Source organism: Synchiropus splendidus, chromosome 1 (assembly GCF_027744825.2).
Source record: "Synchiropus splendidus isolate RoL2022-P1 chromosome 1, RoL_Sspl_1.0, whole genome shotgun sequence".
NCBI lineage: Eukaryota > Metazoa > Chordata > Actinopteri > Syngnathiformes > Callionymidae > Synchiropus > Synchiropus splendidus.
In genome coordinates this window covers 19150219-19175681 of record NC_071334.1, presented here as the reverse complement: position 1 = coordinate 19175681, position 25463 = coordinate 19150219, and the positions used below count along the sequence as shown (strand labels likewise).

Here is a 25463-nt window from a genome sequence, read left to right as displayed (position 1 = left end):
TATACTCATATAAAATTACTTATAAATACACTTACTTATTATTAGTGCCAGTATTTTTTTATGTTTTTTGCTGCGATATTCTCTTTTCATATATGGGTGGTATTACCTTTGTTTTTAATGTAAACTTCACACCACCGAATTTATTAAATGCATTGTACAATGACATTTTCTTCATTCCACCATGTTTTAAAACTGAATTTGGTCCCAGACGCAGGTTTCTTATTCTGCAGCAAGGACACACATCTTTGTACACAGACACTCCAACTTGTTTCTTTTGGACAAAGATGCCCTATTTACCTCCGAGGGGCTTTTGTGCTAGAAGTGCATATCTGTGTGTGTGTGTGTGTGTGCGTGTGTGTGTGTGTGTGCAATGATGGGATGTATTATTGACTGATTGCATTAGATGGTCTCAGTGCTTCTAACATCACCCTGAGAGAAATAACCAGATCAGACCGGACTTACAAACTTAAGCACGCGTCTTGTCATGCTGTAGTTTGTATTCTGTTTAGTTTGCTCCACTTCCTGTCCCTCTCTCTGGGAGCTCTCTGAAGATCTTAGATCCTGTATCACTAGAAAACGCAGCGCAGTGTGAAGGATTACAGCTCACATTCTGGCGGAGGGGTGAGGGAGGCACTTGGCAGCACCACTCTCATCTCAAGAGGAGAGAGTCAAAGAAATCTGAAAGCGGTAGAGTGGAGAGCTGCTGTGAGCCAAGCAGGTGGGAACGCTCCAGTGTGCTGATGAAACAGTGACAGAAATTGGAGTGTCAGATTCAAGTATCTAGAGCTTGTTCTGTACTCTGACTACAGTAGAGCAAAAACTTTAAGACACATTACACCATTTTTTTTTTAATCTTCAGAGAATATGGCCCATGACAAACTCTGGGACGGGTCTAACAAATCGATGAAATCACTTCTGGACTTGCTGTTAAGCTTAGCTGTGAGAAGAGATACTTTCCTTGACTTGGATTAGAAGTCAAGCTGCACAGAAAATGAAGATACAATGAATGTCTATGGCATTATGATGTAGTCAAAGTGGGAGCAAACTGCTCCTGAAGAAGGATATACTACAATGACATCACCGAAGTAGATTCAAACTGTTGACACTGGGTGATACTGCCGGCAGTGGCATCATCTCTGGTTGCCATAGCAACCACGAATCTCAAAGACCCCCGTCTTGAACAGTTAATCAGCGTCATTTTAATACCATTGTGCTATCGTTAAAAATATGAAGCCAAGCCACAGTCATTTGGGAGATAAAGCGGAGCGTAATTATGTTGTATCACATTGTGCTGACTCAATGACTTCACATTCAGAGGAAATGTCTGGCAGAATGGAAGAGAAACTGCGTGGAAGTTTTAAGTGGCTGCAACTACAAGTTCGTTCAGAGAGACTCTCCCGCATTTGGAGGGCAAATGAATATATGCGAAATACTACAAACTGTATCGGTGAATTTTCCCCCATTACCATGTGAATTCCGTCAAAACCTTAATTTCAGTAGTAACCGCAACACAACTTGACATGATATGAAGCACAAGAGGGAGACACTGGGATGACTGGTCGTCACTGAAAATGAGACGACTGGTTATTAACAGAAAAACAACACACAACAATGCTTAACTTTGGATATTTATTCGTGAAAGAATCCTTGTTTTACTTCAACACAAGAATCCCTGTCATTTCAACAGAGAGAACAAGTCTTAGAAAACTACTTTGTTTTTTTTTTCTTCCTTAACTTGTTTATTGCTCGTGACTTCAGACATATAAAACCAAAAGACAATGAAAACGTGAGAGCCAGTGCAGCTATATCCCAGTTTTAGACATATACTTTAAACATACACACACACATTCTCTCTGCAGCCCAAACTGATCTTCTGATCTCCGGTGGAAGCTTCTTGTGCAAAAGCACACATAAACACACACAAGTTTAAATTGAGCATTCATCTCACTTCAGTGTCCAGCTGGAAGACGGGTCACACTATATATTCTGAGAACATCTCTAAATTCCTCCGACAGATCATTTTGCACTACACAGTTGACTCCCTGACCCCCCCTTGAGCAATGTTAAAGGTCTGACATTTTCCATCAGCTTATACAATCTATATTTAACAACAGAACTGAGGTGACAGCCAGTCAGGTCCTAAAATAACTTGCACCTATAAACAGCAATTGTTGCTTTAAAGTAGCTGAAAGGTCAACTATCATTCCACTTAGCTTTTGCTTTGAACAAATGATATTGACAGCCTGAAGATTTAGCAGCTTTACGTCTCTGCCTCTGTGTGTGTGTGAGTGTGTGAAAGCTGATGACCCTGTGGGATTGTTGATGGAGAGGAGGATGAGAAGGAGGATGTAATGATGCATGATAAGAGAAACCAAAACGGGAGTGTTAATGTTCTCACAGCCCCTCGCTCTGACTTTAACTTTGCCCTTCACTTACATTGTTCATGCCGCAGTTGTCGAGGAGAGATAAAGAGACGACAGCAGGTGAGCGAAGACGTTCTTTAATCCCAAATCACTCCCGTCATTAGTTTTCCTTCATCGCTCTGATAGTGTACTGTCGGCTTTATTGGGAGGCATTTCTCTCTTTTAACTTGTGAGGAACTTTGCCGCCGTCATGTATTAAAGTAAATGATGGGCGACCCTAACCATTATGAACTATGAACGGATGACATGTATGAACTGCAGCAGTTGAGTGTTCGACCCATGGGGAAGCTAGTTGGATCAGATGGGTGTCAGAATTTTTCTGGCCCGCATCTCTGTGGTTTGTTTAAAGATACATAAATTGTACTCTTTCACTGTCTTATAACACCAGTGGCATCAACATGAATTCTGTCAGTGTCAGTGCTTTTGTTTTCTGGAAGTTTAATCGTTTAAATTTTATATTTTCTTCTTGCTTGAAAACAGCCTGTTTAACAGCAAAGCCTGTGCACTAGCAGCATGCATTGGGAAAGGAATACATTCTGATGTGCTTTAAGCCAGAATTGAATTTGAAAAGTCTTTGCAAGATGCTTCATATGTCTTAATGGGCCAGAATTGCCATGAAAAAAAAGGTTTTAATTGCTTATTCGACAAGATAAATGGTAAGTTGTGCATTACGAGTGATTCTGAAAACACTGCGCTATATTGCGTGCCGTAGCATCGAGTCATCCTGTCATTCAGTTGCAACAGCAAGCAACTTCCAAAACCTCCTCTTGAATCTCAACCTTCATCCCTCCTTTAAAGTACTTACAAACCATCCGTCCATTCCATGACCAAAGCTGTGGAGGGGGAGAGTTCAAATCATAGAATCACTTGTCAACATATCGTCCTGCCCCACTGAAACAGTCACGCCTACATGAACACACACATACACAACCACTTCCACACTGACAGCTGGGATATATATACTGTGGCCTGCATGTGCACAACTGTAACATGAGGTCAGCCAAGCGAGGCCTCCCGTCACATAGAGTTGTCTTCGCTTGCAGAAGGACTGACTCAATCTCCCTGACGTTGTCTTGGTGAGCTATGGCCCACTTCCACATCTGGTTCAACAAACCACCTCATACTGGAGAATGGACACAAACATGAGGACAAAAACAGTGGATACAGTCACATTGTGTCTCTGGCAGAGCAGGAGACTTGCGTTAAACCACCTTGTGGAGTTTGCTGTCACAATATGTTCTACATTGATGCACATTGCCTCCTCCACCGGCGTATACGACCATCACAGGAGTTGCTCACTTAATGATCTACTGCACTTCAAGATCAATTCGTGGCCTTTCAAAGCACTTAACACCAATAAATAACCAATATTATTTTAATGATGCCGGTTTATAAAAGTCAGTGTTTCCTTACTGATTAATTGGGACCGATGACCTATTTGGTCATATCACTTTTTCAGTGTTGTTATAAGCGTCTCCGCTATGGTATGTAGCTTCTTAGCTTAACACAGCTAAATACAGCATCAAAGTCACAGTCAACTTGTGTTCAGTAACCACTGGGTCATTTATTCCACCAAACACAATGATGACTTTGTCTGAAGCAAACTCCGGAAGGCAGTTTAACAGTCTCCATGAGTTTAGAAACATGTTTTCAGAGTTACATTCAGATTTATTCTTAATGTAAAAGAATGCGCTCACGCAAGGACAGATTTTGTCTTGAAAAGACCACAGCGACTGATCACTAGTTCAAGTGCGTTGCCTTAAGGCATTCAGGATAATATCAGTTTTAATCTAACAGTTCCCTTTTCAATGAAGCATAGATAAGGCAGCACGCTCTACGTGGACCCCTGCTGCTCTTTTTTGCTCCAAGCCAACATGTGGTAACATGGTAACGTTATACAAGGTGGTACACAAGAGCACTTCACACAGTATACAGGTAAAGATGTCCACTCAGAGAAACCAGCTCCAGTGAGTGCGTATGTTTGTCTGTGCATGTGTACATGTGCCGTGTGCAAAGTTCTATCGGGGTTATTGCTCTCGATGATCTCTAAAATCATTCTGTACATGAGATGTGAAGGCGTTGTCGTCCCACGTTGCTGTCTCTCTTTCGCGTCGACACAGTCACGCAAAGACTCACTCACACACACGCACGCACGCACGAGCACACTCACACTCCAATCATATGATGAGGTGCGTACTGAAGTCACCAAAATTGGTGGAAAAGTGGAGGGTTCAATCCGTGTCGTGTCCACACCTTTGAAGTCTGGCTTCTCCATCACACCTCCATGCCAGGTTTGCTCAAATCTCCGTTGCCCTGGTTTCCTCCGCTTCCCTTCCCTCCCCTGGCGTCTTCATCGTCACTGTCCAGCTCCTCGCTCTTGCGCTTGCTGTAGCGCTCATAAAGCACCATCAACACGCCCATCACCCAGGCCGATACCGTGCCCGCCGAGAAGATCACAAAGCCGATGGCGATGAAGAAGAGGTAGTCCCAGTAGCCCAGGCCTTGATGGCAGTCTGCCCGCAGTTGCATGCCGACCTCGGCCAGTCGCTGGCCCGTGAGCTCTGGGGGGTTCTGGCATACTGTCTGTCCCTCATCTGGAGCACAAAGACCGGAAAGAAGAAAAGAAAAGACCGAATGAATCAATGGAGAGACATTTGTGTTTTGAATGAACAATGCTGGATGAAATCTATAAAATAAAATTGATTTAATTTATTCAGTTCAATGAACCGGTCAAACATGCCAACCCTGGCGAGCCATGGTGGCATAGTTCATATCCCTCTTGGAAGTAACCTGTTGCTTTTAATAGCTTTCGATGAGAACTCTACTTTGACACCACAGTCAAAAGCTTGAATGGAGGCTTTACATCAGGGGTGGGTAATGCAATTGGACAAAGACAAGGAAGAGTGCAGTGAGTCTTAGCAGAGCAAAACTCAGTTCCCCATTTTGTTTTCCTGAACAGTCTGTGTTCTCATTGGTTTCCTCTTTTGTCCCTGTGGAGCTGTCCAAGGTGTTCCTGAGTAACTGCTCCATCCACCCAGCGCTCTCTGACACAGTCAGCAAGTGGTGGGTGCTACTAGAAAAAGAATGCAGATTCAGATCTTCCTTTCTTAGCAGCGGTAAGAGGAGCAATATTAAAGTGACTCAACACACAATGTGAGAAGAGATAGAATATGGCAAACTGCATGTTAAAATAACCAGAGTAGAATGCTGTTTACAAAGCTTTGCAACAGATGGGAAATCATGCAATAGGATTGTGTATAGACCACACATGCACACACAACACGCGCACACAATCACTGCAGCGATAACCTTTGTGATAAATAATCCCCGGAGACTTGATGTATTTCCTCTGAGTAACGTGGGTCTTGTGTGTCTAGGACACAGCAACATTAATATGCTACACACATGCACAAGTGCACACATGCACAGGAAGGTGAGTAAACTTGACTGCAAGCCTCTGACACGTCACCCCCCCACATTCACCCACCACCTCCTACATCCACATCATACAATAACACATCAGAGTGCAGAAGCCCGAGGAGCTGACCAAACATCTGTCACTCATTATGAGCAGTGAGTTAATCAGATGTCCTCGCAGTCAAACACTGTAGTTGCCATTCCTGGGGTTGAAGGCATCACCTCTCAGGTCAAAGGTCAGGAATAATCGCATGAGTGCGTCATAGTTTGGTGACACAATGTGTGCATGTCCTTCTGCTTCAGTTACAGTGACCTTGCCGCATTAGCATGTACAGTAGCCTCACCTATGTTAATTGGTGTGACAGAGGAGTGTTACAAACCAGAGGGGGAGATGCGCGCCGCATATCTGATGAAGAGAGGAGATAAGAGGAATAAAATGTTCCGTTTTCCTCCTCACTTTATCTGGTTCATCGCTCGCTACCGGCGCAGCAAATTCCTCCATCTTTGCATGCTTAACTATACGCCACAAACAGCACAGGCCACAGCAGATTCTAAATAAAACTGGAGAAGGCAAGCGTTCCTTTCTGAAGCAGCGAGCCTGACCTCAGATGATGGAGGAAGGGAACGGAGCGATACGTGTCTGGCAGCAGTCCGGCTCACTGATGGCTTATAGCTGTTCACCACCTTAATAAAAGTCCGCTCATCTACCCATAAAGTCAAAGGTCTGAACCATAGGAATAACAGATGGGCCGCCGACTGCAACAATGGTCAGTCCTGATGTATATGGCAGGGAATCATCGCCTGGAACGAGGAAATGATGGACCCAGTGCCTACTGCAGAATTTTGACCTTAAAAAGCAAGATTAGCATTCCTAATAGCTCATTAATATTGACGGGTAAAAATAGCATTTTAGGATCATTGTTATGCATCGCACTCACACTTGCATTGCGCAGCAGAGAAGGCCACGTTTGTGATGCATCATGATCTGAGACTGCCATCCACACATACTTTAGATAGAGCTAACATGAAATATTTTTACACACATAGGGTCCTCTTGTACCTGCTTGAATAACTGTGAATAATTAATTATATAAACATGTTCATCACCATATTTTTCACAGCCTGTTCAGTCAGGAATATGCATTTGGATTTTACCCATCTGAGAAATTATTCTTAATGTTATTTTCTGTTTTCCTTCAAGTGTGCCTAAGATCTTGAGTTTTGCATTGACACTCTAGATATCATATCGGACATTTATTTCACTCCGCTCAATCTTGCTTTCCATTAATTCTGAGCTGCATTCCATTTGTTTGCTCTGTTTTTTTTATTACTAAATCTATTTCCGTGGGCTCTTTTTCTTCGGCTCTTGATTAACTTCCAATGTCTGAGCCCTCACAGAGGTCACAGCAGTCATTGTGGGTGGTGGGCCTTTTTTCTGGGGTAAAAAATATATATATCATTGTACCATCGACTGTTATATTTTGTGGTATATTGCCCGCAAACTGTGTATTTTTTTGTCTTTAATATATATTTTTTTATATTAAGGTTATATTATTTATAAAAATTACGCTTAACTTTGTTTCTTGCTTTGATTCATGGTTCGTCATTTAGAGGTGATGTTAACGTCTTAAACATTAACCACTGTAGCTTTCTGAACTGTGAGAGGAAACCAGAGTGTGCCAAGGATCCAAGTTGTATTCTGAAATGTAACTTTACTGCTTGCTTAAAAATATTTCATTGACAACATTGAGCTTCAAGTTGAAAACAATGTAAGAGCACTGGCAGTCTGTGAAAGTGGTTTGGAGTCTGCTTTCCTCAACTCCAGACACTCATGTTGGAAAGGACTTTTGAAGCCTATATTTTTATTGAGTCATTGTTCACCACAGGACGTGAATATGTTCTGCTTCACCTGTTGTGGCGAGGGAGGTTTTATTGACGAAATGCTTGTCAACAAAACTTTCCCAATCGTGTCCTTGGATAGTTTCACCGGCGCGTCATGGGTGTTAACCCCTCTTCCATCTTGCCTGTATTCCACTCTGCCTGTCTCTGAGGCCATTATCTGTCGTGGCTTTACCTTCGCCACTCTCTGGCACCATCTGGGACGGTCTGGGCCGCTCTGTCTCATTAGCTTGCCAAGTTGGCCTCAAGCTAAGTGTGACGATGCTGCTTGTTGTGTGTGTATCTGTTATTGTCCAGTGAGGTTTCAGGCACAAAATAACTTTCAGTGTTGTGATGTGTGTGAACACAATGAGAATCCCAAAAAGTTGCAGTGATACAAAGGGGATTTGGCTGTGCTTCTTTACAGCTGCATGACTGTCATGGTCCAGCAGAGTGGCAGTGTTTGCCTGGTCGATGCTAGGGACTAACACCATACAAGCCTCACTATTATTGTAGAGTTATCGTGTTTAAGACTAGGGAATCTCTTCAGCTCAATTTAATACGGACTCTGTGGGCAATAGGACATGACTCTGGGTGCAGGTAAAAACTGTGTCCTGAAAACGTGTTGGCTTCTATCCCTGCAGTCAGGTCAAGGGTCGGGAACCTATAACTTGCGAGCCACACTTTCTACGCTCTTTCCATGAGAAGGCATGCTGCTCACTGTGCGGCTCTTCGACGTCAGAGGTTGATATATGGTCCAACTGACAAGCTCAGTTATGGTGACTTCTCGTGACACTCTGCAGTCCTGGCAACCAATCATTGTTGTTGTCACTATAACATGGACGTTAGCGGGCAAACGATCTTGATGCTGCTAGTATTGAGCCACAAGCTTTTTATTGAGATGAATGCACTGGTTTGGTCCATATGTACTGCAACTTCTTCCCACTTCTCTTGTGTTCGCGTTGTGTGCGCCTTTGGAGGCGTGGCCAGCTTGTAGCGATCAGCCACAGTGACTGCTTGACTGGACTGCAATGCATCATGGGAACTGTTTAGGTGACCGTAAATGAGTTTTTCATTGTGAGTTATAAGACCAATGCTGCCTTCTATGACACCGTTGACTTTAGTGGTAGATGTTGCACATAGCTTGACGTCACCTCTACTCTGACCCAATCTGTATAGTTAGATAGCAACAAATGGTGCAATGGACTTGTGCAGTGTAATCCACCTAGCACAACAATGTTCCACAAGTGTTAGAACGTTGCTATAAAAAACAGTTATTGGAAACCCAACTCAGAGTCTTATTAAGCTGTATTTGTTGTATTCAGCATTTGTATTCAGTATTGTATATATGGGAACCACATCACACAAGGGACAACTAGGGTCACAAGCAACTACCCTCTGTATGTTTTTGGACTGTGAGAACAGTGAGCCCATAGGCCCCAACGCAACTCCACACAGAAAGAACCCCGGTTTTCTCCTCCAGCATGCTTCCCTTCCACAAATACAATCCTATGCAACAGTGAAAAAAACTTCCTTCAACTAGAACCCATCGTTCTTGTTGCCAGCTGCTGCATAATGCAACAATATTGATCCACCTTTGCCTGCCAGTATCAGCAGCTGAAGCTCAGTGTAGCTGCAGATTTTTTAAAAAATGCTTCCAAATTGTATTAAGACATCAACTCTACCACTACAGGTCACAGGGGTTTCCATAAGTCTTAGTAGAAATAAAGACTTGATTAAGGAAACACAAGTTGTCCTGTTGGCTGCCATGTCATCGGAGATAAGCAAAAGATAATTTGAGTCCTACTGGAAAAGACAGGAGAAGGTGGCAGTCACAATGATTCATTCAGACTCTGCACACTCTCTGTCTCTCCGTCCATCTGTATTTTCTCACATATCGTCATCACTCAGGAAGGGAACACACTCATCTTTGTCACCATGGCACTGTGCCCTTGACATTTGCTGCGATCGTCCGGATTTTTCATTTCACGGTACTCGATATCACATACATGGCCCACCACTCACACCAAGAATTTTGATCTCCTTATTAATATCAGATTAAGACTATTAGGATGTTTTTCCCCTCATGAAAGTCACATCACAATCTTAAAGATATATAGGAGAGGATTGAGAAATTCAGCACAATAAAGACAGGAAGTGAGAAGGATATGTAGAAGTGTTTTTGTGCACCTCTGATGCGCACCTGTTCAACACTGCTCAGAAACGTTAGATGCCCCTTTCTACCTTCCTTTCATCATCATTTGAAGTCAAAATGTGACAAGTAAAGAAACCTGACTTTACAATGTCATTGTGACCAAGGAGAAGGCAAGCGCAGAAATCAGCACTCGTTCTGCTTGTTACGGTTGTCATATAAGATCTGCAGTGCTATTTCGGTGAGATGGTTCAGTGATCTTATGACATTTGGTCGCGGGGCAGAACACTGGTTTATGCTCAGCCTCACAGCCAGTTCCAGGCCAATTTTGGGAAACTGGCCTTGGAACATTAGGTGTTCAATGAGTTTGTACTTCCAAGGTCATTGAGTGCCTGAGTTGTCATGTGAGCATGCTTTTCTCCACTTATTTGTGCTACATAACCTTTCAGAACAATTCATTTCTTAACAATTTTCTTATTCATTTAATCATCCACTCTTCCGTTTAAGTCAAACAACCTTCCTTCAACTTTAATACTAACACAAATCAGCTCACCCTACAGCTTGTCATGAATTGAGTTGTGAATTCAATGTAATGCAACAAGGGGCTGTGCTTGCAGACGTTGCAAAGTGAACCACTGACCGCACACGAAAAACCCTGCAGCCAAGTGACCTGCTGTGGAGTGGATGCTGCACAGACAAAAGCACTAAAAGCAGAAGGCCATCTTGCTAATAGAAGTCACTTTTGAACGGGACATATCATTATATTTCGTAAAAAGCTCCAGTGCACAAGAACGGACAAATCTGGGATGTTGATGTGCATCAATGAGTGTGAGTCACTGCCATTAGTCACTGAGTCAAATCCTCAGCCAAATGGTTTCAAACATGCCTAATACACATCACGACCCCATGAACTTTATTGTGTAAGTCAAGTATAAATATAGCGGAAAAGGGAGCCGGTGTTTTGTGTATGAACAGATAATGAGTTAACCTAGTAAAGTATTAACCTGCGGGGCGAGGAGCAGATCCAGTGAACAGAGGACAGAGCTATTTATATACAGATGAATTATGCCAATGCATACGGTGATCAGGGTGGTGGTCTCACATGGTGGGGGGGGGGTTGGTTGCCTCAGCTGAAACATCAGTTTAACCAATGACGTTTCAGCTGAGGCAACCAACCCCAGACTGACAACCAACTTGTGACAGTCTTCAGACATCCGATTGGTGAAAAGGTGAAAACCTGCACCTTTGTGGATCTAATTGCCCACCTCTGCCCCGGAGATTCCTGATGACACCCTCTCTGACTGGTGACACACTTTGATCGTGCAAGTCGATGCTCCACAATATCTGTTTAGCATGAGGCTGTTGTACTTGCAAACTAGTGATGCAGTCAGTTGATTTACATGCACTTTATTTTGATTGAATACATGGCATTAACACCAAGGTAACTGCAGTCTTTGGAAAGTGATCCTGATGGTTTGGAGAGTTTGGAGAGTTGTCCCAAGTCCTTGAACTCATCTTTAGACCCAGTTACAAAGTAATTCACTTCTGTGGCAGAAGGCAAAATTCATGGTTCAGATTTTCGGACTAATGTTTAAAAACTTAGGACACAAAAAGGGCGTCACACTAGCTCTTGGATTTTAGTCAATGTTCAACAGTACAATCTGTGTATTTTCTCTTGGACTGGAATCAATTCTAATGATGCTGAACCAATAGAAATGTGCACTGATCACAATAATGGCAGTCATAACAAAGATCATTAAGCTGAAGAAACTTGAACGCTCACATTGACTTCCAGCTACCATGCAACAGAAAAAAGCAAGTTTGAGTACTATAAATATGTATACAACTCACTTCAATTACGACTAAGACAACAATTACTAGGTGTGTAGACGTTAGACACTAATCTAAAATATCAGTGTAAACCACATGCTACTCCAGTGTTAAGACAAACAACGTGGAGGTATGGACTTTATAAAAGTACTCTAGGGTCTAGTCTGGTCTAGTCTAGTTTGCTAAAGGTAATACTGGTCGTCCATTTCTTGGGAGTGAAATTGTTGGGTTTTGTCGACCAAGACAGTGAGGGGGTAAAAATTGTCATGATTCGCAATTATTTATGTGACTTCCATTTTGTGTTTCCCTCCTTCCTTCCTTCCTGGTTAATGGCACATGGCTAGAGATGATGATCTTGTCAGCATCAAGAGGTTAAAGACACCTGCACTCCAGCAACATGGGCCAGATCGACTCCTCTTGTTCCTGTGATTTAAGTTTGTTTGATTCTCCTGGTTCGGTGACACTTTCTGTTGGACTCTTAGTTTTGTTTATGGATTCCCCCAGATTGGTGACGCTTTGATTTTGGACATTTTGACTTTGCTTTGTTTCTCCCGGTTCGGTGACGCCTCTTGTTCTGGTTTTATTGTTGTGAATTATTAAATATTGTACCTTGCTCTGCAACTTGCCTCCTGTAAGTTACTCATCACTGCACCTGGGTCCCTCTCCGCGTCTAGACTCATAACAAAAATGTTGACATAAAACATTTGTTAACGTCTGATTTCCCCATGTACAACATGTGTGATGCAACAAGTGAGGTGAAGCTGTTAAGGTTGAACATTCCAACAGTGAGTGTGTGAATACAACCGAGTGATTAGTCTGAATACACTGATAGCTGAAGTATCATGTGTATATTATCATTTAAATTCAGTGCAAAATATAGGGATCCTGGGAGACCATCCACAGGAGCAGTACCCACTTGTGGGTCCTGAGCCCACAAAGCATGCAGAGATCAAGTACCTTCCCTTTCATCGAGCTAAACGCTCCATCCCAGGCTTGACTCTACCTAAGAATAGCTTGCCTCTCCTCATCACATCCACTAGGGCTGAATAACCCACGCCTTCGCACTCTTCTCTTCTCAAATGCAGCATTAGTCAGAATACCAGCAACCTCTCTTGCATCCATTCTCCATATGATCCCTTCTTCCTCTGGCAGAGGATGAGTGAAGGTCAGGTAGCAACAGATTTCTCTCCTCGCTCTATTGCTCATTGTGATCAGCCTCTCTCGCTTTATCACCATCCTCTCCTCCGTCTCACACAGACATGTTAACATTTATCCTCCCTTGAGCCATATTTGTAATTTCAATCGTAATTGTCCATCCATTCCTCTCCTTTTCACACGGCCATCTTCCCGCTCCCTCCGCTCCAACTTCATTCTGTATGCTGCAACGATAGGCGCACACACACTAGCCAACACACACCTGAGAACCCCCCCCCCCCGTGCCGCAGGTGGTCACATCACAAGCACACCCACATAAGCATCGCATCAATCTTGGCTTGAATTTAACACCACAAATATTGGCCTCACACACACCAAGACACACACACCTACACACACACACACGTACACCAGTCTGAAGAATTTGATATGCTTCCGTGCACCAGATGGAACTGAGAAATCGCTCCCGCTGATAAATAATGTATCAATCTGTATTAAATGAAATCAACGAAGTCGCTGCCAAAGTGTCACTAAAGCATGAGCCTTTGCTGCAACTCTTGCGTCCAGTCTTTTCACTATATGTTTGTATAAACACTCTCTGACTGTGGGATTATTCCAATAAGCAAACATGTTTAACCAGTGCAGGGCTTGTTATTGAAGTGTGTCTGTTGTATTCAGAGATCTGAGCCATGAGATTCAGTCCAGCGACGTGTCGTGTGATTGGTGGGCGTGCTTGATTTAGACGTCTATAAATCTCCAGCCTTACAACAAAAGTGACACTTCCCCACAGCGGAGAGAGCCTCATCACTTGACAGTCCGCATCTGTTTTATCTCAAAACGCTTACAGCAGAGTGCATTTCGCTGCACAAAGGGAACTCTGATGCACTGCCAAAAACAGTTGGGAACGCGCAGGTCAAAGTTATCGAAGGGAGCAACGATAGAAGCGGTGAGCCAGGAGCGCTGTAAACATCACTGGGACAATGTTTTAGAGTGCTGTACAAAATCCATCTTGTTGCTTTGGCGAATTCCTCACACCTGTCTGTTGGAACACTTGTTTTTTCACTCCCCTTTCATGTTTGGATAAGCTGATTAATACTTTGGCGAGCAATGCCCCCTTTAACACGATACCCAGCTACAGATTCTGGTGAAGAGAAACACTCATTTCTGTCCAACTGAGACCAAAACAGATGGGCCTTTCGTCCACATGGATCTGCCGTTTTCAGCCACCGAATCTGAATCTTCCCAAGCGAATACATTTGAAAACCCCGGATCCATGTGTACGGCTCGCTCCCTGAAAGTCACCACTTCATTGCAGTACTGGCACACTATCGATATTAAAACCAAGTCTTCTCCTGCTGTAAAATGAGCAGAAAACGATCGTCGTGAAACACGTGCTGCAGATAAGCACACACTCAAATTTCGAGTCAACATTTCTTTTCTCAAACCATAATCAAATTTATGGAATTGAAATTCATTCAGATTACTCCCTGTGGTGTCGATTGAGCACGAAGGTCAACCATATCATCACAATAGTCAGGCATCGATTTGTTAGGCACCTGTGCCTTCTTCATGCAAATGCAAAGTTGTTTTCGACCACTTTCAGTGGACTCTGTGGACGGCAGAAACGGCTGCTTTTATAGACTTTTTAGAAACCAGCATGGAAAATAATCAAATTATAAAATGGCTCTTTCTGTATGGACGAAGCTCTCATTGTCCAAAGTCGGCATGTTGATCATCAGTTGTGGAACGTGACTGATAAGTCCATTAAATATTACAAATCAATCTGCTTTCTTCTCCTAACCTGAAGGTGAATCATGGTAGCAGCAGACCAAGCAAAATAAATAAATAAATAAAACACATTCAGTCATTGGCATCTTTCAATTATAACTCAAGGTTGGATTTACTTCTGAGGCACACATATTTAAATCAGAGATCATGGTTTCCATGGTTTGCAACATTGCAAGTTTCGAAAGATCCAAGCACATGAACCTAATAAACCTCCACAAGTGGCAAAATATAGCATGTAGAACCTTCTTCTGAAGCCATAGTATTTGTTACAAAATCTCCCCAAACCTCTTTGTAATTCAAGGCATTGAATGGCTCCACATCAACTGACAGTTTGTCCAGCAGCTCCAAAGGGGCACTACATGACCCTAACCTTCAATGTGCTTTAACTTCACTCATTCGAGACAAAAATCTTCACAGGATGAGAAATGTGGCATGTTATTTCAGTGACGAAATGTCTCCTTCTCAGCATTACATGAGTGTGTAATTACACATCATTGACACCTACAATTCAAATGTGTGTAACGTTGGATGCTGGTTAACTTTTGAACTGGACAATGCTCCAAATCCTGGCTTCCCATTTAAGGTCCATGACTCCAGCATTGTTTTGCTGCTTTTCTAACTCTACTGTAACTCCAAGGATGTTGTTATGGCATTTATTTTTTGGCAGAATAACTTGTCTCAGGGATTCTGCCAGGATTTTTTGAAACTGTGGCGGTGCAGTCCCCTCTCCATCCCATACCCTCCAGCCCCAAAAACAGAATGGAACGCAGCCAATAAAGAAGTGATTGAGGAATGATGAATCAGAGGGGGAAGGTTTTGACATTTACTGAATTGGTAACAATAAAAACAGCTGTTTTTAATCATGAGAAGTAAATCTCAATCGCCAATCAGCAGTGCTCTGTCTTGTCATATATCTGGCCGGAACGTTCAACTTGAGTTCTGCCAGCAACAGACTACGATCATTATGAGGTTTCTTTTGGGATTTTTCCATGGAAACGCACCAAAAACCAAGGGTCATGTCCACCTCCATGATGTCTTATGTCTTATCCCTTTGTTTCGTTGTTTCCACTTTGTTTAAATATGTTTGATTCTGTGAGATTTCATCTTTAAAAAGAGGCCATTTTTCTGAATGGAAGCCGTGGTCACGTGCCACGCTTGTTTACATGGAGCTGAAACCCTGCTTCTTGATTGTTCCATCAAAATGGTGTCTAACTATATAGATAGAATCAGAGTACGACATAAGTAATGGGTGAAAATGTGGCAGAGGTCTGAGCGGAGCGCTCTTCTACTTAGTCCTCTGACCACAAAAAGACTGGGAGACAAGGTTAGATGACACAATCCCAGACACCAAGATGGGTGGTCAAGGTCATGTTACAGGGATTGTTTGCAGTGTAGAGCAGGAAACACGTGTCTGGAAAAATATTGCAGTAAAGTTATTGCATGTTGAATGGTTTGCGAGCGATTTTAGTAAACAATTGCAGCATAATTGGCTCCAACAAAACAGAATGAAAAATGAAACTGATTTTCTGTTCTGAAAAGCATCTGACTTTAAAGACCAACTGTCCGAACACACAGAAACATAGAGGACGAAAACAGTAGTACACCAAAGAAATGCTGACAAAACAATCTATTGAAAACAACATGAACATGCGTGTAAGTGTCTGTGTGTATAGTATAACACATCCATCAACACTTTCTTTACTGTGAGTCTTGTATTTGCTTTAGGAACAGTTCCTTCGGGTCATTAGTCTCCAGAGTGAAACTACTGTTCCTACTGTTGCCTTGAGATTGTCTCTCATTTGGAATTTCAGCAGAGAAACAAATCATCCTAAGAATGCAACGGAATATAATATTACATTATGCTAATTCAGTTGTTTACATATTAGTCTTGAATAATTCTTGTTGTTAAAGCACCGTGTTGTGGAAGTTGAATAGACAGATTTGCTTTTGTTGTTTCAGTAGCCGAGATGTTGAAACAGGTCTTCTCGCAAGGACAGCGAGTGTTTCACTGAGTAACTGTCTGTGTGAGTTAATGTTTGATCTGGAGATTAGCTGAAACACCAGGTTAGCCCCTGTGGGAGAAGACAGTGAGCTAAAGGAGAGATTGAGTCGCAGGGGCTCCCGACAGAAACGCCATTTCGCCGTCACCAACACTGCGAATTGCTGTTGCTATGATGCACGTTTGTGCGAGAAAGAAACTCTGAAAAAGACATCAAACCTCCATGACACCTTGAAGTAAAGGGAAGGTTTGATTTTACTTATTTCTGTCTTTGCACTAACAACCCAAGAGCTCCTGTAACGGTGAATATCTCCTTTGTGAGCTCAATAAAGTCTATCTCATCTTATCTTATCTCCATTTTTTTCTGCCACTCATGCTTCACTGATGCGTGACTCTGCATGTGTACACAGGAATTAGCCTGCTCATATTCATGTTGCACAGCTATACACACAGTGGCCGCCCTCTAAACATACAATAAGAGAAGCTTGTCTCATCTTCGCTGCAATGTGTACTGCAACAGTCTTCACCTCAACCACAACTTGACACAACCAAAGCCACAGGTTGTTTTTCCCCATCAACTCAGCAAGTGAAATTGAGAATCGGAATGTAAATGAGGAGTGGTGACCTGACAGTTAGTGCACAGTAGCGAGAGGTTTTCATAGAAGTCCTGTTTACTTTTCCAATTTGTCTAAGGTTGTTTGTGAATAGCAATGTTTTGTCTTTAATTTTAAAAACTAAAAAAAAATAAATAAATAAAAGTCACACATAATAATAATAATAATAATAATAATAATAATAATAATAATAATCTACTGCACAGTAACTACTTGACACCGATTTTTATCATTAAGTCGGTGATGAAAATGGGGGTCAGTGACTAAAATATAAGTTACACACAAAAAATAGTGCAGAATCTAATTTCAGTGAAGCTCAAAATAATAAAATATATACTACTATTTACTATAATTTGAAAGCAACTGACCCGAGTACTTAAAGAAAGGGTAGTGGTGGCGAGAGACTTTAAACTCCATCTGCTAGAACTAAAGACACCTGTACCAGTAATGTATGCGGCAGCATGTCACCCAACAAGTCCATCGCTGGGTGGCATGGACTCCGATGAATATCCTGCCTGGATTGATTGAGCCCCCATTATGGCACTTTCTAATTGAGCTAAGAGGATTAATGGTGGAACCTTGGAAGGTCCTTGAGTCTCGCCATCAGCGGGTGGAGTGTGTCCGACCTTACCTTGGAACTTGAAGCCCTCTATCTGAAGCCAGAGGCAGAGGTCCTCGGTGTCACAGTCGCACTTCCAGGGATTCCCGCTGAGACCCAGAGAGCGGAGGGCGGGCAGGGCGATCAGGGTGCTGATGTTCAGAACCGTCAGGTTGTTCCTGCTCACGTCCAGCACCTGCAAAGCCAGGTTCTCCGAGAAGGCATCCGGGTGGATCTCACTTAAACTCGGGTTGTCCGTCAGCCGGAGCATGACCAGCGACGCCAGCGGTCCGAAAGTCCGGTCCTCGATCTGCAGCAGCGTGTTGAAGGACAAGTCCAGATACGCCAGTTTCCGCAAGTTCCCGAACGTTGACTCGGAGACCTCCGTCAGGGAGTTGTTGCTGCAGTCCAGGTACACCAGGTCAGACAAGTAGTTGAGCTGCAGCGCGGGCAGATCGCCGATGCGGTTGTTGGAGATGATGAGCTGGCGGGTGGCCAGCGGAAGGTCGTAGGGGAAGCGGGTGAGCTCCTGTCCGGCGCACTGGACCACCAGCTGATCGTCACACACACATCTGTCCGGGCAGCCGGCGGTCAGAGCCGGCGAAGGAGCGACCCCCATCACGAAGAGGAAGAGGAAGAGGAGCCGGAGGGATTGCGCGCTGGGCTCGGGCAGGAGACGCATGACGATGCCGCCCAGAGCGTCATGAACTCCGGCTGAGTTGGAGCAGGACTCGCCGGCGCTCCCCGGGCATCCTGCATGGGTCTGATGGGGATGATGTGAGCTTGTTCCAAACACTTTGCACAAGTCTTTCCGAGTCTCAGCGAGCGCTCATCCTCTCCAGAAGGTCACTGCCAGACCCGCGTCTCTCCGCGGGGTGAAACGGCGCAGGTCACCGGACATCAGACAACAGTCAGGGCCCTCGGAGAGTTGACGGTCACCCGATCGGTGAGTCATCTCAGTTGTCACCAGCGGTGTGCGTCGTGCTGCCAATTCCCCAGCAAATGTCATGACAGACATAAAAAAAGCCGCCACTTCTCAGGATCTGTTCTCCTGCAGAGGTCTCGGTCACTCCTGTCCTTGCTGTCTGGAGGGTTGCTGTGACCCAGCTGGCCACCTCCGGAGACGGGCGCTCATGTGAGGCGCGGGAGCAGAGATGCGCGTCCTCCTGCTGCGCTCTGCCGGACTGACCGAGTCTGAGAGTGTGTCTGCGTTTGAGCGCGCGCCCCGATAACGGAACGGTTTTCAACAGTGACGTCACCCGGGTCATTCGCCTTAAAAAAAAAAAAAAATACAAAGACTGCGCTGAATATGTAGCGTAAATATTGCATGTGTTTTTTTTTTTTTACCACCTCCGTGTTTCAATGACAAAAACACCAACTTAAAGGAAATGTAAGTTGTTTTTTACTCTAACATCCGTATTGAAATGGAATTCCATGCACTTTAAATAAATGATTGGTTAATTGCTAGTTAGTTAGTTGGCATTGTTGAATAAATGTAAGAAGACCTGGATCTCACTTGTCATTTTCCTTTCGATTGTAACTCAAATGCCAGTGACACAGAAATGTGTTGAAGAGCATCTCCTCATCATCTGAAACTGAGTTTGAATTTCTCCCCTTAAGGCTTGTGAACAAAACAATAGGTTTAGATGGGGCTGCTTGTTCGTGTGGAGTGACTACACTCTCTTGTCTCAGTGCGTAGACCCGCTTACTTTGAGATTCGTGAGGCCATGAGAGTCACACATTCAGCTCTCGACGTCTGTGAGTCACTTTCCTCTGCTGACTTAAGAGGAGGCTGATAAGGTGGTGATACTGCAGCTGCCGCCTGCGTCTTATTACTGCCATTAGAGGAGCGAAGCTGTTGACTTCTGAGTTCAAGTCGAGGGTGAAGATAATGATATTATTTTACATTCGAGACGAGCTTGAGGCAGCAGGCGTTAAAAATAACGACAGGAGTAAGAAAAACACATCACAAATGATCAACTACATTGCAGGTTTTGTGAACCCCGCTCATCATCCAGAGCACTGACTGCATATCATCTTCACTCAGAGGTCAGCTTTAATAACTGTCTCAGATGCCCATTTTCAAAGTAAATGTAACACCGAGAGGAAATAGCTGGACTCAAAGCAACTACTTAACATGTATATTGTATTGTAATTACAGTTGAAAAACCTCAGAAATGAATCTCGGTGCTTGATCATCTGGCAGAGGCTCGCGGTAGAGCAGCTTCACCTCTACATCGAGAGAAGACCGTTGCGTGTTCCAAGCGTGTCCATTTGGGAAGAGGACCTGGGACAGAGCCAGGAATCCTTGATGCTTATACAAGGACTGCCTCATCAATAAAGAAATATCTATCTATATCTATAAAAGTTCGCATTACTATGACCAACAAAAAGCCTAATTTAGAAAGGTTTGTTCAGTTGAATTTTAGTAAGTAGAATGTGGAGTTCTAATTACGTGTGGTTTTGTTTGGTAGACATTTTGTTTTCTTTATTTCTTTGCAACACGCCGTGCACGGATACTGAGGAAGTCAATACAATATCTACTTATCTAGTTAAATGGAGAAAACAGCAGACTCACTTCCATGCTTGCAGATTAGCATTGAAAATTCAGTGCCCCCACAGCATGGATGGCGAACACAGATAACAAGTCTGCAGGGACTAACAGATAAAATCCACCTTATCGTCCTGTTCATTTAAGGGCTGTGAAGTTTTGGGACTTTTATCTCTGTTCTTTTTCTTGATGAAAAAATTGCTAGCTTGAAACGTTGAGAAAGGGGTCGGGAGTTAAGATGACTCATGAGCCTGTCGGTGGTTCCTCTGCCAGTGTCTTTTGACCTGTGGTCTTGGGTGACATCCATCCCTCACTGCTGAAGGTGAAACTGAATTCTGAATTTCAGGTTGGTTAATGCCGAACCAGAAATTTGATGGAGCAAAAGTGTCCGAAATGTCGACATTCAAGCTGTGTGACCAGACGTGTCAGTCCGTCCTGGTAGTGAAGGATTGATCATTTTTTAATAAGGCAGGTGTCGCCTGTCAGCAGACATCTGCTCTGTTGGGCTGAAGTGTCGCTGCCACTTGAGGCGCCACCTTGTAGCTACTGCTTCAAAAACATTCCTCCCTACAAACCCCTTTGTATGGTTGCCCTCTGCTTATCTTCCCTGTGTCACTCCTGTCTTCATAGCACTGTGGCGTTACTCCTGTCCTCCACCTTCTCAAGTGTCAGGTCAAAACATCCATCATTGAAATATATATCAGTTCCTTGTTGCACACTGAGGAGTGATGCGGCAGGGAGCGAAGGTTCACAGTTCAATTTTCATCTATGTACTGTTGAACTAGTCTATTTACTGCTATGTTCAGCCCATCTTCTTAGCCAAAGTTGGGTCGAATCTTGAGAAATAAATCTAATCAAATCTAATAATCTCTACAGTATGCACTGGAGTGTATTTATGGCTACCTGGCAGGTGGACATGCAATGACATAGGCCACCTGTATGAACAGGCTTCTCCAGGAGAGCGCAGATTTTACACTGACTCTCTTGCTGAACTTCTCAGACAATCAATAGGGAAGAGTTCAGTTACCATGTAGAATTCAAAACAAAATGTAAAGAGGACTAAAAATTGGAACAGCTTAAGCAGATAAAATACTTACATACATGTTTTCTATTTAGATGATGAAACCCAACATACTGTATGAAGTTCCAGGATGGTGTCTTCACTCAGGCCAGGCCCCCCATCACCCCAGTATATACCTTTCTGGCATTAGATCAATGTGAAGATGTTGCCTCACCACCTGGTGTCGTCATTCTTCTGTTCCACCTCTGTACTGCAGGAAGGAGGGGGAAGAGTAATGTTTTCTGGATACAGGTTTGTTGCGAAGAGCCCAAGGGCAGCAGCCTGATTACTTTTCTGAAATTAATGATAACGCTTATAACTGACCAGTAAGTACAAGAGTGACATCTGCAGGTTTGGAAAAGAAATGCTCTGATAGTGGCCTGGAGACTGTGTCAGGGCTAAATGTGTGCGACTGGTGCAACGGTGGTGATGCTTGACAGATTGACTAGAGAGATGCTCTTGGTGAGGCAAAAAATAAGAGTACCACGTTTTGACAACTCTCCTTCTTGTGAGATTTTGCTTTGTGAGGACATCTTCCATCTGTCCTCACAAGGTTCAGAGGGTTAAAACATCAGTGAAAGTAGTTTATTATAATTGGGCGCAAGTTTAGTTCAGAATCCTGGTTAACTTTAGCCATTGTTTTGGATGGTAAAGTTAAAGGTGAGAGACTGGGTAAAGCATCATATCTTTTATATATGATCGGATTTTCTGACAAAAATAGCAAAACAAACGTGCGCGCGTGTGGCTCTTGTGCAGCTATACTTGTGGGTACAAGTTCCGGGAAAAATATCTACTTGTGGGGCCTGTATGCATTTGGCCGGACCTTTTACTGGTCCCCACAAGGTGAAGATTTAATTTGAGGGTTACCCCTTCAAAATACCTGGGTCATTATGATTGAGGTCCTGGTTTGTTTTGAATGGTTAGCTTTAGGATGAGAGGCTGGTGAAAGCATCAAAGTCAATCAAACGTCCCCACCAACATAAAATCATGACTGTGTGTGTGTGTGTGTGTGTGCGTGTGTGTGTGTGTGTGTGTGTGTGTGTGTGTGTGTGTGTGCGTGTGTGTGTGTGTGTGTGTGTGTGTGTGTGTGCGTGTGTCAGCCATGGGGTGTGTGTCCAGCTGGTCGATGCGAACGGGCGCTGTCACTCACTGTCAGTCAGACTCAGGTTGTGTCATACATCCTTGCTATCTTAAGGAGAGTGTCATCTACCATCAGTTTTCCATCGTGGGGCATGTGAGAAGGCCATGGCACACCAGGTCGGCTGAAAACTTAAGCCATCCCCCAGATCCTTGGAATAACCCTCCAGCTAGCGTTTCACTGAAACAGAACCTGAACAGAAATGTGCGTTTCGGCAATCTCTTTTACTTATTAACGAATCATTAAACCGTCATCCAGACTGGCCTCTAATGTGTGTGTCTGGAACTGGAATCAGGCGCTGTTACCCATTATATTTCACCCCGCAATCTCCCAAAATATCAAAGCCTGAATCATCCACCTTCACCCCACAATTATGAAACTATCAGATCTCAATTATCAATGATTCACTGCCCACAGTCGTGGTCATTAGGAGGTGTAAACAGAGCCAGACAGCAGCACTAAAGGACGAGTCGATAGACATCAATGGAGGCCAGGGGATGACGCGTTGTGAAACATCCACTGGTGAGGTGGTCAAAATGCACTCGACAGAGTCCTTGACTGTTTTGTCATGAGAGAGTCTCGCCGTGTAATTGCATAACCTGTAAAGACATGCTCAATAATGCATGGTCAGACTAGATGGAAAACTTAATCTCCACACCCCTCTTTGTCTGGTTGAGCATGGGTTTCCAAGGGCTGCCCTTGAGCAAGGCAGAGGTGTTGTCAAGATGAGAACCAAATTGCTGATTTTTTGCTGATACTTATGCAGCATGACTCTGCTGCTTTTGGGAGTTATTTATATCCTAGAAGATTCTCTATCTTTTTCATCATTATACAACAAGATTGCACAAAATCCCATTTTGTGCCTCTTTTCTTAAGACAAAATGACTCTCTCTCTCTCTCTCTCTCTCTCTCTCTATATATATATATATATATATATATATATATGTATACATATATATATATATATATACACACATATATATATATATATATATATATATATATATATATATATATATATATATATATATATATATATATATATATATATATATATATATATATATATATATATATATATACATATATATATATATTAGTGCTGTCATTTTTTTTTTATTTAACACAATTAATTATGAGAATCAACAGTGGCCCATTGAAGGACCCGTAGAGGCGTGTTATACTTCTATTATTCATTTTTGGATTGCTATATTGAGCTTAAGTGCCTATTTGAGACAGCCTTATTTTATTTCTGAATTTTATTTATTTAACTGAATCGCTGTATTAGTATTATTTGTATTGAAAACAGACTTATTGTATTTATTTAACTGTACTGCTGCTTGTTTTACATTTTTGAAGACAGCTTTGTTTTATTTATTTAACTGTATTGCTGTATTTGTTTTACATTTTTGAATAATGCACCTGGCCTAACTGGTTGTGCTTGACCTTTACTTTTGGATTTCATTTATGAAGCATAGTTCACCTATAAAAAATTTGATTCTTACTCTCTTCTTACTGTATTGAATTGATTAGTCAGGCACTACAATCTTTTAATATCCTAGAACCCAAATTCTTTATCAGGAGACCGGATATGTCATAAATTGATTAATTCGATTATTTTTTTTCCATTGACCGACAAAACAAACAAAGCAATATATATATATATATATATATATATATATATATATATATATATATATATATATATATATATATATATATATATATATATATATATATATATATATATATATATATATATATATATATAACAAAATACTTCCGATCGTTATGGATGAGCCTTTTTTTAATGTCGCTCTCAGCATCGCCGCGACGGTATGAAGTTGCTGTGAAGTTCGCACTGACGCCTATCAGGCCCCGCCCATTAAGCAGGAAGTGAGACGGCAAGAAACTTGGACAGGCTTTTCTTTCCTGCCACTGGATAACAACACTTATGCATTAGCATCAATGACTGCTTTGAGTCGTACATTTTCGAGCTCGGGACACCTGTTGTCCTGTAGGAGACTGGTGATCACGCTGGTGGGAAATCATTACCGGCATCCTGCAGGAGTGCTGGCCGCCGCAGGTCAACCGCTGACGGGCTTCAGGCAGCAGCAGCGCCGGGGGCAGCACTCGGAGCCCAATGATGATGTTGAGGTCTACTCCAAACGCTTGGAGGGCGAAGACGAAGGTGTTTTTTTTTATTTACTTGTGTCCTCTTCTTCTTGAACAAATCATATGAGGTCTCATTTCAAGTTATTCGATTACTGTATTATGTTACGGGATGTTATTTCAGAGTCAGCTTTATTGCCAATGTCAGTGAGGGTCCCTCCAACTCGGAAAGTGCTTAAGTACATCATAAAATAAATAATAATGATAGAAGTGTTCATTCATCTGCGGAGAAAAAAGGGGATCTTAATGGTTGATGGTTCACACAACATCAAGAGATGCACTGTTAAACATATGCAGTCCAGTTTTAAAAACATTTGCATTTGCTTTTATGCTTTTAAATTCATCTTCAGAAAGACCACCAATGTCATGTTTTTTTTTTCTCCCCTCAGGTATTGTGGAGGTCGTGATGTGTCGCCACAAGGCAAGAAACGCCTTGGGTCATGTGTTTGTGTCACAGGTGAGCAGGCTTACGGTCACAAACACACATGCACACATATTGAATGTCCATGTGAACAGATGAGGGAGGTGGTGTCCTGCATGTCCCATGACTCAGCCGTGCGTGCTGTTGTGTTCAGGAGTTTAGTGCCGGGGGTCTTCTGTGCAGGTGAGTCTTGCTAAAAGAAACACGTACACCGATCATCATGGATCTTTTCATTGAATGTGCCTACGTTTCAAAATGTTGAGTACA

At 42.8% G+C, this 25463-nt stretch overlaps 2 protein-coding genes across 4 annotated transcripts in view; one reads left to right on the top strand and one right to left on the bottom strand.

Moving 5' to 3' along the window:
* Positions 1–893: 893 nt before the first annotated feature.
* LOC128758973 (leucine-rich repeat-containing protein 52-like) lies at positions 894–19076 on the bottom strand. Its single transcript, XM_053865516.1, has 2 exons — positions 17888–19076; positions 894–5017 (listed from the first exon to the last, which is right to left on the bottom strand). The coding sequence occupies exons 1-2, from the start codon at positions 18534–18536 to the stop codon at positions 4698–4700; spliced, it is 969 nt and encodes a 322-aa protein (XP_053721491.1). The 5' UTR covers positions 18537–19076; the 3' UTR covers positions 894–4697.
* echdc2 (enoyl CoA hydratase domain containing 2) overlaps positions 18592–25463 on the top strand; it is a 14698-nt gene continuing 7826 nt past the window's right edge. For 2 of the 3 annotated variants that reach the window (XM_053865494.1, XM_053865485.1), the window contains exons 1-3: positions 24507–24794; positions 25165–25232; positions 25292–25379. In XM_053865494.1, coding sequence (XP_053721469.1) covers positions 24572–24794; positions 25165–25232; positions 25292–25379 — 379 coding nt within the window. In that variant the 5' untranslated portion in view covers positions 24507–24571. Of the gene's footprint in view, positions 18801–24506; positions 24795–25164; positions 25233–25291; positions 25380–25463 lie in introns of those variants that run through there. The other variant, XM_053865504.1, reaches the window with a different exon arrangement.